Source organism: Cololabis saira, chromosome 6 (assembly GCF_033807715.1).
Source record: "Cololabis saira isolate AMF1-May2022 chromosome 6, fColSai1.1, whole genome shotgun sequence".
In the NCBI taxonomy this organism is placed as follows: Eukaryota; Metazoa; Chordata; class Actinopteri; order Beloniformes; family Belonidae; genus Cololabis; species Cololabis saira.
The window spans coordinates 14,083,544-14,098,643 of NC_084592.1; the positions used below are offsets into that span (position 1 = coordinate 14,083,544).

Below are 15,100 nucleotides of genomic sequence, written 5' to 3' on the forward strand. Positions count from 1 at the left end.
GTTAGTGTTCAGTAAAGCCTCTAGTTAGTGTTTAGTAAAGCCTCTAGTTAGTGTTTAGTAAAGCCTCTAGTTAGTGTTTAGTAAACCTCTAGTTAGTGTTTAGTAAACCTCTAGTTAGTGTTTAGTAAAGCCTCTAGTTAGTGTTTAGTAAACCTCTAGTTAGTGTTTAGTAAAGCCTCTAGTTAGTGTTTAGTAAACCTCTAGTTAGTGTTTAGTAAAGCCTCTAGTTAGTGTTTAGTAAACCTCTAGTTAGTGTTCAGTAAAGCCTCTAGTTAGTGTTTAGTAAAGCCTCTAGTTAGTGTTTAGTAAAGCCTCTAGTTAGTGTTTAGTAAACCTCTAGTTAGTGTTTAGTAAACCTCTAGTTAGTGTTTAGTAAAGCCTCTAGTTAGTGTTTAGTAAACCTCTAGTTAGTGTTCAGTAAAGCCTCTAGTTAGTGTTTAGTAAACCTCTAGTTAGTGTTTAGTAAAGCCTCTAGTTAGTGTTTAGTAAACCTCTAGTTAGTGTTCAGTAAAGCCTCTAGTTAGTGTTTAGTAAAGCCTCTAGTTAGTGTTTAGTAAAGCCTCTAGTTAGTGTTTAGTAAACCTCTAATTAGTGTTTAGTAAACCTCTAGTTAGTGTTTAGTAAAGCCTCTAGTTAGTGTTTAGTAAAGCCTCTAGTTAGTGTTTAGTAAAGCCTCTAGTTAGTGTTTAGTAAAGCCTCTAGTTAGTGTTTAGTAAAGCCTCTAGTTAGTGTTTAGTAAACCTCTAATTAGTGTTTAGTAAACCTCTAGTTAGTGTTTAGTAAAGCCTGCATCCTGACCTGCAGTCACCCCCACCCCCCCTTATGATGGCCTCAGTGTCTGCTACATCTGCTTATATAGTCATCCCTGAAGTACACCAACTACACCAACATTGTGTCTGTGTCTCTCCTTTCTCTGTTCTTCAGTCTCTATTTCTGGTCTCCCTTTTCCTGCTCTGCCCAGTCGGCCTCCGGCAGGAGGATCCCCCCTTATGATCCAGGTCCTGCTCAAGGTGTCTTCCCTCCTAAAGGGGAGTTTTTCTCCCACTAGAGGAGATCTGACCTGCCATTGTTTATGTAAAAATTGCTTGGAGTCATGTTCTGGGTCTGCAAAGCGCCTAGAGACCACTTGTGTTGTAATAGACGCTATATATACATGTAAAATTGAATTGACGCTTGGTTAGCACAGGTGCCCAATGACTGATGGAGGTGATGGCAACTTGCCATCGGTTACGTCGACTGCCAAAATAGAGTCCATGCCCCTAATTATGCATACATTTATTGTTGTATATATAGTTTTATGGCATCACAGGGGCTTTGTGGTTAGCACTGTGATTATGCGGGTTTACTCCAGTGGAAAATGACTCACATTTGGAGCCAGCTCCTAGTGGTCAGTTGGGAAACTAAAACTTTTCTTTGTTTCTGGCTTCAACTTTAAGGTCAGATTGTTGCATAAGGCAAAAAAAATAAAAAATGTAAATGTAGAAACTCTTGAATAATATTCATCTCAGTTACCGAGTTATTCACTAGATGTGCATATTTCATCTGAATTCAGCCGGTTCAGTGAAAGGCTGCTCCTCCCCAAGTGCAGGACCCACAGACTGAGGAACTCCTTTGTCCCCCGTGCCATCAAATTGTTCAACTCCTCACTGGGGGGAGGAGGGCAAAGGAAAACTGAAGAACAGAGGGACTATGGGGGGTCAGTCATTCAGCCTGACCAACAACAAACCGGGGGGTGCAATAACTTTTTGCAATATTTCACAACACGTATTTTTTTTCTCTTCATATAATTCAGAATCAGAATCAGGTTTATTGGCCAAGTTTGAACATGCCAGACAAGAAATCTGACTCTGATTATTTCGCTCACTGTACAGTAAATAGACAAATGGCTCTTATTAACATATATACAATTTAAAAAAAGTGAAAGGTGCAGCAGTATGAGGTAGACATGGATATTGAGGGGTACATTGTTACAGCATATGATTGTGGTTATTATTATTGCAGTGCCATAAATAATTATTTTATTATTTTATTATTTAATTTAATTTATGGTACTGCGCTTATTTTTATTTTTATTAGAATTTTTGATTTTTATCTTTTTTATCTTTAATCTTTATATAGGTGTTAGTGCACCACTTAGCCATTGTGTCTGTGTCTCTCCTTTCTCTGTTCTTCACTCTCTGTCTCTCTCATTTCCTGCTCTGCCCAGCTGGTCTTCAGCAGGACGGTCCCCCCTTATGATCCAGGTCCTGGTCCAGGTTTCTTTCCTCCTAAAGGAGAGTTTTTCTTGCCACTGTTTGGATTAAGGTTTTTCTCCCACTATGGGAGTTTTTACCTGCCATTGTTTATGTTATGTTTATGTGATAATTGCTTGGGGGTCATGTTCTGGGTTTGATTTGATTTTGATTTGAAGATTTTATTTCGAACATGCAAAGAATACAAAAAAGTAAAAAAACAGAATAGAAATATATATATATAATATAGGATTGAAGTAACCACTTATCAAGTCCTACCCCTTGAAAACATGTAGATATGTGCATTTATTAATATATGTTATATGTGGGTATGTATATGGATATATTGAGTTGTATTATACGTACAGTATTTGTGTATCTATACTTCTATTAATATATATTGATTTATAGTTATACCGGTATGTACATATGTCGATATATAGATTTATAGCAATTTTTATGGATATAATTGGGGGTAAATATATGAATCAGTGTATATTTAGCATATCTACTCTTATAAAGTTATTCAAGTATATTGTTATACCATTGCTGTCTATTGTTCTCTATTATATTGTAGTATTATAGTAAAGGAATGATAATATAATACTATGCATTATAATTACTTCTGTTACATAGTAGCACAACTAAATGCTGGGCGTTTGTTTTGTTTTCTTTTGTTTGCTTTGATTTTGACTATATTATACATATAATTGAGTATTATATCACTGTATTGAACAGTTATGGGTGTTTTATAAGTAAGTTTATTGAAACTCATCTTGTTAGATGTAAGAATGTATGTAAGATTCAGGGGTAGGACTCGATAAGTGGCTATTCAATCGTACTCCGTTTCGAACATGTTGGTGGATCCGTGCTGTACACACACACACACATATATATATATATATATATATATATATATATATATATATATATATATCTGCTCCGCAGGGCCCCACTGGAACTCCCTCCCTGAACACCTACGTCGACCCAAGTCTGTGGACAATAATAATATTGCTGATTATCGCTTACAGTTTAAGATTAAGATTCCCAGAATATTCTAATTTTTTGAGATAGGATATTTGAGTTTTCTTAAACTGTAAACCATGATCAGCAATATTAAAATAATAAAAGGCTTGCAATATTTCAGTTGATTTGTAATGAATCCAGAATGTATGACATTTTTACATTACAGAAAATAAAGAACTTTATCACAATATTCAAATTTTCTGAGACAGTCCTGTATATATTTGTATTCTGTTTTTTTTTTTTTTTACTTTTTTGTACTCTTTTTAACATGCATGTTCGAAATAAAATCTTCAAAACAAACCAAATAAAAAAAAATAAAACAAATTGTCCATCCGCCCTTGACAAACCCCGCCCCGCCGTCTCCCAGGCTCCCGTAAACGAGCTGACCCTGGGTGTCCCGTGAAACCTCGCGGAGTCTCGCGGTGCCTGCAGACAGCTGGAGCACTAATAGAGCAGCTAAGGCTAGCAGGGCAGAGAGTTTCGGTCTGCAGACCCGGGACGGTCGGGCTGCCTCTGCTGGGGGGGAAACAAAACCACACACTTCACCTCCAGCGATGAATAAACCCGGCGCTGTCGACAAACGAGCACCGACGTGGACGTAAAAGCGACTGCAAATGACAGGCGGCGTCGTCAGGAGGGCGAGCTCCGTCTAAATGTTATTGTCAATTAAAAGCCATATATGGTCATAATGTCCTGTACTGGCAACCTGGTTTGGGATGTGAACAAACGCTTGATTGGATACAGCGAGCCTAATGCCATCAGGACCAACTATTTAGGTAAGAAACACAGCAGCAAGGCTCCTTCAGGTTGAGTGTTGGTTTGTGCATGACATTAAGTTGATGTAGTGTTGACAGGTTGTGTTGCTGCTGCAGGATCAGAAGGTTCTGACTGTCACACAGAGGTCTGGGCAGAAATAAAGGACCTGCGTAATAACAACCGCGGTGGAATTGGTTTGATATTGGATATTGGATATTAACACCCATAAAACTTGTGATACATACCACTGATTTTGGTCATATTGCTTGTGATGTGTTCATGGTCATCTAGACCATATATCACAAGAGAGTAAGTATTATAAAATCATACTATGGGCTGATTTAATCAGGTTTAATGATGATTTAATGTGGTTTAATGAATTCAACACCCATAAAACAATTGGTGTTATGTATCACAAGTTTTATGGGTGTTGAATTCATTTGGTGTTGAATTCATTAAACCTCATTAAATCAGCCCATAATATGATTTTATAATAATTACTCTCTTGTGATATATAGTCTAGATGACCATGAACACATCACAAGTGGTTTGACCAAAATCAGTGGTATGTATCACAAGTTTTATGGGTGTTAATGTCGAATATCCAATATCCAATATCAAACCAATTCAACCGCGGTACTGCAGGATCAGAGGTTCTGACTGTCACACTGAGGTCTGGGCCAAAATAAAGTACCTGCGTAATAACAAGAGACCTGCAGAATCGGCTCCCTCTCTGTAAACACTTCAGCCAGAGCTTGTACATTCACTTTATCACGATTAAAGAGCAGATCTGCTTCACCAGAGATGGAAAATAAAATCCCCTAAACACACGAGGTCACAGGGGTTTTGTTGTAATGAAGCTGATAAATCCTGTTATATGGTATTATTATCAAGTCCTTTGGCAAAAATCTGCAAACAAACAAACAAAATGCTCACAGTTATCCTTAAGTTTGTGCCATCGTTAACAAGTAACATACAGGACTGTCTCAGAAAATTAGAATATTGTGATTTTCTGTAATGCAATTACAAAAACATAAATGTCATACATTCTGGATTCATTACAATTCAACTGAAATATTGCAAGCCTTTTATTATTTTAATATTGCTGATCATGGCTTACAGCTTAAGAAAACTCAAATATCCTATCTCAAAAAATTAGAATATTCTGGGAATCTTAATCTTAAACTGTAAGCCATGATCAGCAGCAGATCTGCTTTAGTTAGTTAGTTAGTTTTATTTTGGTCCATTAATCAATCAAAACATGCACCACAGTAAAGCTGGATATATAAATAAATGAACCAAAAAAGGTGTAGACTGAAGCCGTAGCTTATATAATGCCTACCCTTTTTTACAATACATCACATCACAACAAATCAAAATAAAAAGTATTACAGAGATCAATTACAACAAAAGCATGTGATACAGTATAGAGGATTTACAGGAGAAGCTGCTCTTGGTCATAGTTTATATTTATCAATTGCCCTAAGTTTAAATATTTTTTTGAATTTGCAGATAGAACTACACATTTTTAGCTCGTCACAGAGACTATTCCACAAGTTTACCCCTTTAACAGAAACACATCTACTTCTAAAGTTTGTCCTTACCTTTTATTTTTTTAAACATACAAGTTCCCCTGAGTTCATACTTACTTTCTCTGGGTGAAAACATTTCCTGAATGCAGTAAGGACACACGAGGTCAGGAGTTTTGTTGTAATGAAGCTGATAAATCCTGTTATGTGGTATTATTATCAAGTCCTTTGGCAAAAATCTGCAAACAAACAAACAAAATGCTCACAAAGTTATTCTTAAGTTTGTGCCATTGTTAACAAGTAACATAGATAATCATTCACATTGATGTACATTCACTTTATCACGATTAAAGAGCAGATCTTCTTCACCAGGGATGGGATAAAAAACCTAAAATATGAGGTCAGGGGTTTTGTATAATCCTAAACGGAGCAGGTATCTGTCAGGCCACAGATCATATTCTTCTGGTTATACTGATATGCCTTTTACTTTGGGAAGAATTTGCAGCTCAGATGGATATATATATTAAGGTAGTGTTTCCCAACCCTGGTCCTCGGGGCCCACTGTCCCGCATGTTTTTAGATGTTCCTCTTCATCATCACAGCTGATTGTAAATAATGGTCCTAATTAGCTTGTCGTCAAGGTCTGCACCACTATGTTGATGACACAGCCACTTGTATCACGGTGTGCTGAAGCAGGGTAACATCTAAAACGTGCAGGACAGTGTGCCTCGAGGTCCAGGGTTGGGAAACACTGTATTAAGGCAATAACTGTATTTTGCACATCTGCATCTGCAGAGATTTAACTCCAAAAAAGTAACAAAGCTGATAATTCCTGTGATGTGGTATTATTATCAAGTCCTTTGTCAAAAATCTGCAAACAAACAAACAAAATGCTCACAGTTATTCTTAAGAATGTGCCATTGTTAACAAGTAACATAGATAATCTGTAAGAATTTAACTTAACAGAAAATACAAAGTGCAAGCCACACATTTAAATGCATGCAGTGGAAATAAAAAGCATTTATTAGCAATGCAGTGTCCTTTCAAAAGTTCACAGGTTGTGTCTTTATTATATCTAAAGTGGAACAACAAAGTTCACCACATTGAAGAAATAAGTCACATTATTTAAAAAAAAGCTGCTGATGTCAGCAGTATCACCAACAAAACATGTCAATAGGAGAAAATAAATTAAAGGCATGAAATATCCAGTATTTGGACTCTTAAAGCCCCGTGGGAGCCGGGATCATTGAACTTTAACTCAGATATTTAAAATATATGTAGATAATTTGGAAAAAATTACTTTTGTTGTCTCAATACCACCTTCCATCTATAGGAGATATTATTACGTAAACAATTTCTAGGGATAAAACTAGTCAAAATCAAATTAAGAAATGTGTGTGATGATATCAACAAGACCCTAGAAATAATTCACTTCGCTTTTCAAAAGACAAAATGTGGAAATTTTGATGAAAAAAAGACAACAAATGGATAAAACAGTTTTGTTTACCATGAAATACACTCTGATTTAATCAGGATGTGCCACGAAAACAGTGAGATTTACATAAAAATGTGTTTGTTTTTAGGATTTTAATTTGTTTAGATATTTTGAAGCAACATTTTGGTAAATATATTGAAATTGTCACATCCATACTCTTCGAACTACGTAGAAATTTCCCGTCTTGGACTACTGATACATAGGCTAATTCTTCTCACATTTTCACAGTTTTATTCTTCTCTGTTGGTATTAAATCCTGTTCTGTAAAGTCTACATGGCAGAGAGATCTGACACCGCACCTCAGGCAGGGGAAGTTGCCGAATGTTCAGACAAGCTTTGGGAAATATGTTTGTGAAGTAAGAAGAGGGTTGGAGATTATACGCAGATGTTTCCAAACTCCGCCTTGAGTCACGGAATAAAACAAATGCAGGGTGTGTGTGTTGTGTGTGTGTGTGAGGCAAAGGTGGAACTTTCCCCCGGTGTAGGGTGTACGTGGATGAATGTTAGTCATCCCTCCATCCACTTCATCCTGGTCGGAGTTTCTGGAGTCCATCTCAGCTGTCATCAGCTGAGCTGTGGAGTTCACCCCGAGACGAGAGGCTGCTGGTCCATCTCATGAAGCAACAAACCAGCCGCACTCAGCCCTACGGTCCAATCTGAAACATCAGTCAATGTGACGTTTGTGTTTCTTAGACTGAAGGAGGGAGTCGGGGTGCTGGAGGAAACCCCCCCCCCCGATGGGATTTGAATCAGGACTCTTCCTGCTGTGAGACGATGGCATTAATCACCTCAGCATCAGAGATCAGAGATCAGTCTCCCTCCCAAACACCTAAATTACTCATCATCTCTAAACAGAATCGGCTCTGAAATGAAAGTGAACGCATGTTAGCCGTCTTCTCTTTCTCACCGTTTTCTATCGGAGCATTTGTCTTGCAGCTCTGTTGGAGGTCAAAACTGACAGAGAAGTACAAACAACATTGATTATTACCCAGCAACTCGTGCAAAACAACCTTAGTTTAACATACGGGGTCCCTGCAGACCCGTCGGCTGCTCTGTTAAGTCTCCACCGTCAACATGAAATGGAGACTTATTTATCGGTTACAAGCTCCTGCAACATCTGGACTAAAGGTTTTTCAGCTCATTGCTGCATTTAAAAAAGATCTTGTCTTCATATTGGTCTTTTGTATCATTCATTGGTGAATAGATGATAAAGTATTCACAATAGGGATGGGCGGTATGGACTAAAACATTTATCACGATAATTTCTGCCATTTATCCCGATATCGATAAACCACTTCTGAAACTATTCTGGGGACAAAACACACCAAAACGGAGATATTTGGCTGCAAGAAAACCACACTTACAACTGTAAAACACGGCGGTGGAGGGGTGATGATCCGGGCTTGTTTTGAAGCTGCAGGACATCTTGCTAGGGATGGGCGGTATGGACTAAAAAATTTATCACGATAATATCTGGCATTTATCCCGATAACGATAAAAATGACGATAAAAAAATACCAATTCAACTCCACCTTTTTAACTATAAATCTATCACCACATTCAGTCTTTGGATCCCCGAAATCACTGCTCTAAAAGAATATTAAATGCTACTAAACTACACCAATTAAACTGAATTAAAAAAAAACAATTAAATTAGTACACCTGTACTGCAAAACTGTAATGACTCAAATGAAACAAGTTTGAAATGTAAGAACAGATTCAACATTTATTCAAACTGTATGGCTTAAACAGTGGGATAACAGTGAAACAGCAAAAGTAACATTGTCGTTCAAGTTTTCCTAGCTTATAAAATCACAAAGTAGAAAAAAATACAACCTGATAAATAAAGAAACAGGAAAAATAAATAAAAGTTCACTGAAAATAAAATCCAATCCGTGATGACCTCTTCTAATATAAATAAAATGTGCAAATTAACCTGTGGTTGGAACATGCCACAAATTAGATACTATTGCAATTTTTTTTTCGTAATAGTCAAACATTATATCAAAATGTAACAACTCTTTCCTTCTGTTTCTGCAGACTCTGCACATAATAGATGATGTTTGCTCCTCGTCTTTCTTTTTTAATCCAAACCAGTTCCAGATAACGGAGCTGGAGCCTCGTTTAACAACGAGCTCTTTCCGCCATGTTTGTTACACAAAAACGTCATCAATGGGAATTTATCCTTTTTACCACGAGATGACAAATTCTTACCGTGGGGAATTTTTTTGACGGTATATCGTGAACGGTAAAATATCACCCATTCCTAATTCACAATATGTATAAAATGATTTTATTATTTTGGTTCAAATGACTCTAAATTCCTCGTTTTGATCAGTCAGCCGGAGAAAAGCGGAACTTTTCCTGATGCCATTTGGGTATTCGTTGCGTTGGTTTGCGGATGTGAAGTGCAGGAGAATCAGCAGCTCCTGTCGTGGCGTTGGAGGTGTCTGCGGCGCGTCACCGAGCGGCCGAGTGAAGAGATACGAGCGCGTTGAGGTGGAGCTGGGGCCTCAGAGCGTTAGTCAGGGCTGTATTTAGCGTGACGGAGATAAAGACAGAGCCGTGTGCGGTAGGAGGATGTGATGTGATGTGTGGGTCAGCTCACGCAGGATATTTTTAGTGTCTAGAACAGTAACAGATAACAAGTCAAGGTGTATTTTGAAATAAAACACAGAAAAATCCTGTCGGCTTTGACTTTAAAATATCTAAACATCAATGATTCATTATTTTTAGACTTGATATTTGAGTTTCTTTGTTATTGCTGTGTTAAAACATCAGAAGCAAATGTTCACAACTTCTCCAGCTTCTCTCCGGCACTAAATTAGCGTTTTCACCTTAGTATGTATTCAGCATGCACTCTTATATCATAACTTCTGGTTTTAGTATACATGAAAGTTTTGTGTTAATAGGAAATAACACTAAAAGTGTGCACATTCTAACCTGGAAATCTTTTGAATATGTGCTAAAGTTTAAATTTAATGTAACTGTGAGGTTCATAATTTCTCATTTTGCATTGAATTTTCTGTTTACACTCAAAATGAAAACAGAACCGATTCAAACCAGAGTAAAACTTCTGTTTTATTTAAAGGCGTGAAAAAAGTTTTTATTCCAGCTGAGCTCATGTTACAAACCGCTTTGTGCAGAAATAAACTCAACTCATGATTGGATGTGTGGTGTGAATTATGGGACTGGTTTTTGTTTGTTTCCTCCCTGTGAAGCAGCTTTGTTTGTGTCGGTGCAATAAAGTCCGTCTGCTGCATAAATAACAGCACATGTTGAGGATATCCTGACTGGAGGCGTTTGTGGTCCAACTCATAAACCTACAGCGCTCAGTTGTCTTCGACATGCACCAGGAAGCCTTTTAAAGCCGGTGTGTTTGTGTTTTCGCAGGTAGAAGAGAATTCGTCCAGAGGCTAAAACTCGAGGCCACTTTGAATGTACACGATGGCTGCGTAAGTGACCCACGTTTCTCTATCTGTTTCCATCAGTTTGAATCTCCTCTCAGTTGGCACGAGAAGCTGAAGGCAGATCTGGGGCTGCAGGTCAGGCGGTTGATGCCTCAGAGAAACCTGAAGCTGACGGAGCAGTCACACACGCTGTCACACTATCGGGCAGGACGTCAGTCCGTCCAAAACAACAAGCAGATATCAAAGCCCGCCAGCTCCGGCTTCAATTTCTGCCCACTACTAACCACAACGTTATTCTGCATTAACTCCATCAGTTTGAGCAATAAACTATATTTACAGCATCAGACATTCTGCAATATGCCACTTCTCTATTTAGAAAGATAACTAGTGAATCTTTGGGAGATCATTGGGCTTCGAATCAGAGATAGACGATAAGTGTTTGACTTCTTAATTCTTTAAGTCACTTAAATTTTTTTTATTTTTTTTTATTCTCTTTTCATTTAGAACAGCAGTATTCCATCTTACACGTTTTTACATTCAATCTTTAACTTAAATGATTTTGTCCCTACTGTCCTCCAAGCATTTTTTATGAACAGTAATCAGAAACAATAAGAGAAAAAGATAAAAATAAATAAATAAATAAAAAAAACAGGGAGCGGACCCATTTTTACAATCATTACATCACATAAAAAATAGTTCTCATGAAATCAGATGTGATTGGTTTCACATACTCAGTCCATTTGGACCAGATCCTATAAAAGTTTTAAGTCACTTTAATTTTATTGAAAATTGTTTAACTTGGATTATTTGGTTGCCAGATTATTAACAAAGGTTTTACTTCCCTTCAAAATAAAAAAAATTCAAGCTCACAGAGCCTAAATGTCCGGTACGTACCAACCAGTAACGTCTGTAAACACTGATGTTACATTTATTTCATGTGTTTAACAGCTGAGGTTTCCAAACAGGACACCAAAGAGCTGAAAAATGAATATAGATTATTGATCGGTGGGACTGTTAAAGCAGCTCAGGTTTAGTTTTCTTTAGCGGAAGCTTTCACTTGACTTCAACAATAGCCGAAGAGCAGAAACATCTCCGTGAAGGACTTAGTTGTAATTAACCGCTGATAAACTAGGGGGCTGAAAGAAGAGGAAGAGCTTCAATAAACATTGCAAAAGTGATTTCAGAAGAGGAAGTTGTCTTGTAAAAGTTAAAAGGGGTAGGGTTGGACTTTTCTGTGTGTTGCAGCATAATACAAAGAATATAAAAAAGAAACGGTTAACATGTCATCATAATGACATCTAAATCATCTTTGTCCTTTTATCTTTCATTGGATAAGAGATGTGACGACACGACTGCATCAGATTAAAATGTTTAATCATTTGCAATCACTCACTGAGGGCAGTGTAACGTCATTGATTGGTACAGAAGGATGATGAAACGCTGAACGAAGCTCCAGGTCGTAATGAAATATTGATCCACAGAGTGACGGCAGGCTGCAGGCTGATGCGATGTTCTGGTGATAATGTTGTAACCGTACACTGTTGATCATTATCCAAATTTTCTTGCAGTTTCAAACTTGCCAAGAAAAAAAAAATGTCATCAGTGTTTCTGTAATTTGTTCTCACTGCCAGAAATAGTGCAGATTTAATTTAGAATCATACTTTGTTAAACGCTGATGTTGTTACGATTTAAATTAGTCAAAAGAAGTCAAAATAAATGAATAAAAACATAATTTCAGAAACTCTTGGAGAGGAGGCAGGGTAGCCGAGGGAGGCTTGGGTGAAATCTCCAGAGATCATCATGAATCCAGCGGAGTGTTGTCTGTTGCCTGGCAACAGGTGCAGCATCAGCAGGTAGTGCAGATGAACTCACAGCCAACAGTTCAGGTGCTCCTTCACAGTAGCATGTCCAGGATTTCACCATCTATTGCTAAGAAGGTCTTCTGCCCCAAATCTGACTCCTTGAGTCCTCCAGAATCCACGTTTTGATGCTCCGAAATGTCTCCATAAATAATCTCCAGCTCATGTTTAATTCCCGGGGATCTCAGTCCCCGTGATGATGCTCTCTGCCCTCATTCTGCTCTACTTGTTGACCTTTTCTCTTTAACTTGTCTGCATTTCGGGTTGATGAGTTGGACTTGTGGAGCTTAATCAGCTGCTCCCACATGTACATATCTCTCTGTTGCCATAGCAATACTTCATTACAAAGGTTAAAGAGCATCAGAAATCCATGAAGAAGAGAAGAGCATCCAAACCAGTATACATTTTTTTTTTTCAGAAAAAGCTCAGTGTTTATAATTCCCAGAAGATTTTTGGAAACTCCTCGAGCAGCGCCATTCTTGAACTCTTAATATTGTTATTATTATTTTAGCTCTTAGTTTTTCTTTTATTTATTTTATGGTATTATCAATTATTGTCCAGTCTGGTGACTGATTGTTCAACATATTTAATGCCTCCTTGTCCCTCAGGTCAACACAATATCCTGGAACGACACGGGTGAATATATCCTGTCGGGGTCGGACGATACTTTCTTGGTCATCACAAATCCGTACAACAAAAAGGTACCGTAAGTTGTCATTTTTGCAGCCGCATCCTTTAAAATAACTCTTCAAAAAGGACTGGAGTGATTTTTTTTTTTTTTTTTTTTTTTTTTTTTTAAAAGAGCAAGACTAAGCAGAATGAAAAGGTGATATAAAACTTTGCTTTGCAGGTTTTTAATTGAACAATCATCCCTTTTATATTACATGGGCAAAAGATAATCTTGTGTAAGGACCTCTGGTTGATTTTAATCAGGTTTTAAGCTTTCATGTACTTGTATAATTTAAGAAAGGTCCAGAAGTTGGAGATTTGTCATTGACAGTTGTAGAAACAAAGGCGACTTTTATTTGATGACAGTAAAGAGCTTTTACGGGATTCAGGGGTTCCAGGATTAACGTAGAGGCGGCTGTGGACCGAGTTAGTTTGAAAGCACTAACTTAGTCTGTTAGGGAGGTCTGATATCAGTAGTTTGATCTTTGGGAGTATGCATTTGAGGCATGCGACACGTTTGGGCACGCAGACAAGCAGGGTGTCACGTTCAGACTGCAGGATTGATTGTCTATCATCGGTAGTGAAGTGTGAGGACCAGCAGCAAACCGCAGCAGACTGAAGCCGGAGCTGCAGATGTTGGTTCTGTAACTGGATTTTGATTAAAATCTCTTTTTTTTTTTTTGTAGTGTTTGCACATCAGCACACTGGCTCAACGATGTCATTATTGTTAATTGAGAAGGTAAACTCGGTTAAATTGTAGCGGTCCAGCAGAGAGGCCCAGATCTTCCTCTGCTGACCATGAAATATTGAGGTAGCAGCTAAGAAATATAATCTCTCCAGAGACCCGCTGGGTCGGCCTCGGGGCCTCCCCCTGGTCCGACTTCCCCAGCACACATGTGTGTCCCCGAATGATCTCAGGAGCTTTGTTGTCGGGGACAGGTGACCCAGGTAGGGTCTCCCAAGGGCAAACCGGTCCCGGGAAACGGGCCAGGCTAAGAGAGACTCTAGAGCAGGGGTGTCAAACTCATTTTGCTTGGCGGGCCGGATTTGACCAATTTTTTTCTCGTGGGCCGCACGCTCAAAATAACAAAAACGGTGTGAATTTTTTTTTTTCTAATTCTTTTTTTTTTTTTTTTACTATTGTTATCTAATCCAATATCAGTTTAGTTAATTTTAAAGGAAATATGCACTTTGTTTACACTCTAATTATGTAAAATATATTTCTTCAGGATCTTTTCTTGAAATTTCTCGTTTTTTTTTAAATTATGTAAGATACTTTTAATATAATTTTGCAAAGATAAACAGAAACAAGTATTTTTTTTTTATATTTCAAACAAACAAAACAAAACAAAAAAGTAACAAAAATCAGATTTGCATTATTAAAATAGGTTTTTGGTTTCTGTTCCAGGTCAAGAAGTCGATACGTTCAGGTCATCGGGCCAACATCTTCAGCGCCAAGTTCATGCCCCACACCAACGATCAGGAAATCATCTCGTGCTCCGGCGACGGCATCATCTACTACACGCACACGGAGAAGAGTCCCGACTACAACAGACAGTGTCAGTTCACCTGCCACTACGGAACGGCGTACGAGGTGCTGCGCCGCCGTGTCGCCGTAGCAACGTAGCAACGTAGCGTTTGGTGTCGCCACCGCAGATTCTGACTTCTGCTTTTCGTCCTGTCAGATTATGACCGTCCCCAACGACCCCTACACGTTCCTGTCATGCGGCGAGGACGGCACAGTTCGATGGTTCGACCTGCGGACGAAAACCAGCTGCACTAAAGAAGACTGCAAAGATGTACGTTGGTGGCCTTGGTGCTTTTTTATCTTTGACTCAGTCTGCATTGATCCTGAGAAGGTTTCTCATGATCAATTATATATCTATGGAAGGGTTCACGTGTTGAAGTGCAGGCGACATGTTGCTGTGATTGTCTTCATATCTTTAGTAAACGGTAGAGGATGGTGCTACGAGGTTTCTGCAATTCCCACGTTTCTTTTCTTTTTGTTCTTTTTTTTTTTTTTTGCTATTTCTGAGGCACCTTGATATTGATTATGGAGCCGCTCTTCTTCTTATATAAGCAAAGCTCACTTCCCAAACAGCTCCGTCCCTTCAGAACTTAACCA

The 15,100-nt window shown here is 38.3% G+C and overlaps 1 protein-coding gene across 4 annotated transcripts in view; it reads left to right on the top strand.

Annotated features, from left to right (window-relative positions):
• Positions 1 to 3,688: 3,688 nt before the first annotated feature.
• Positions 3,689 to 15,100, top strand: part of dcaf6 (ddb1 and cul4 associated factor 6) — a 34,843-nt gene continuing 23,431 nt past the window's right edge. For all 4 annotated transcript variants that reach the window (XM_061723329.1, XM_061723331.1, XM_061723330.1 and 1 more), the window contains exons 1-5: positions 3,689 to 4,033; positions 10,431 to 10,492; positions 12,915 to 13,007; positions 14,384 to 14,569; positions 14,661 to 14,774. In XM_061723329.1, the coding sequence (XP_061579313.1) occupies positions 3,937 to 4,033; positions 10,431 to 10,492; positions 12,915 to 13,007; positions 14,384 to 14,569; positions 14,661 to 14,774 (552 nt within the window). In that variant the 5' untranslated portion in view covers positions 3,689 to 3,936. The remainder of the gene's footprint in view (positions 4,034 to 10,430; positions 10,493 to 12,914; positions 13,008 to 14,383; positions 14,570 to 14,660; positions 14,775 to 15,100) is intronic.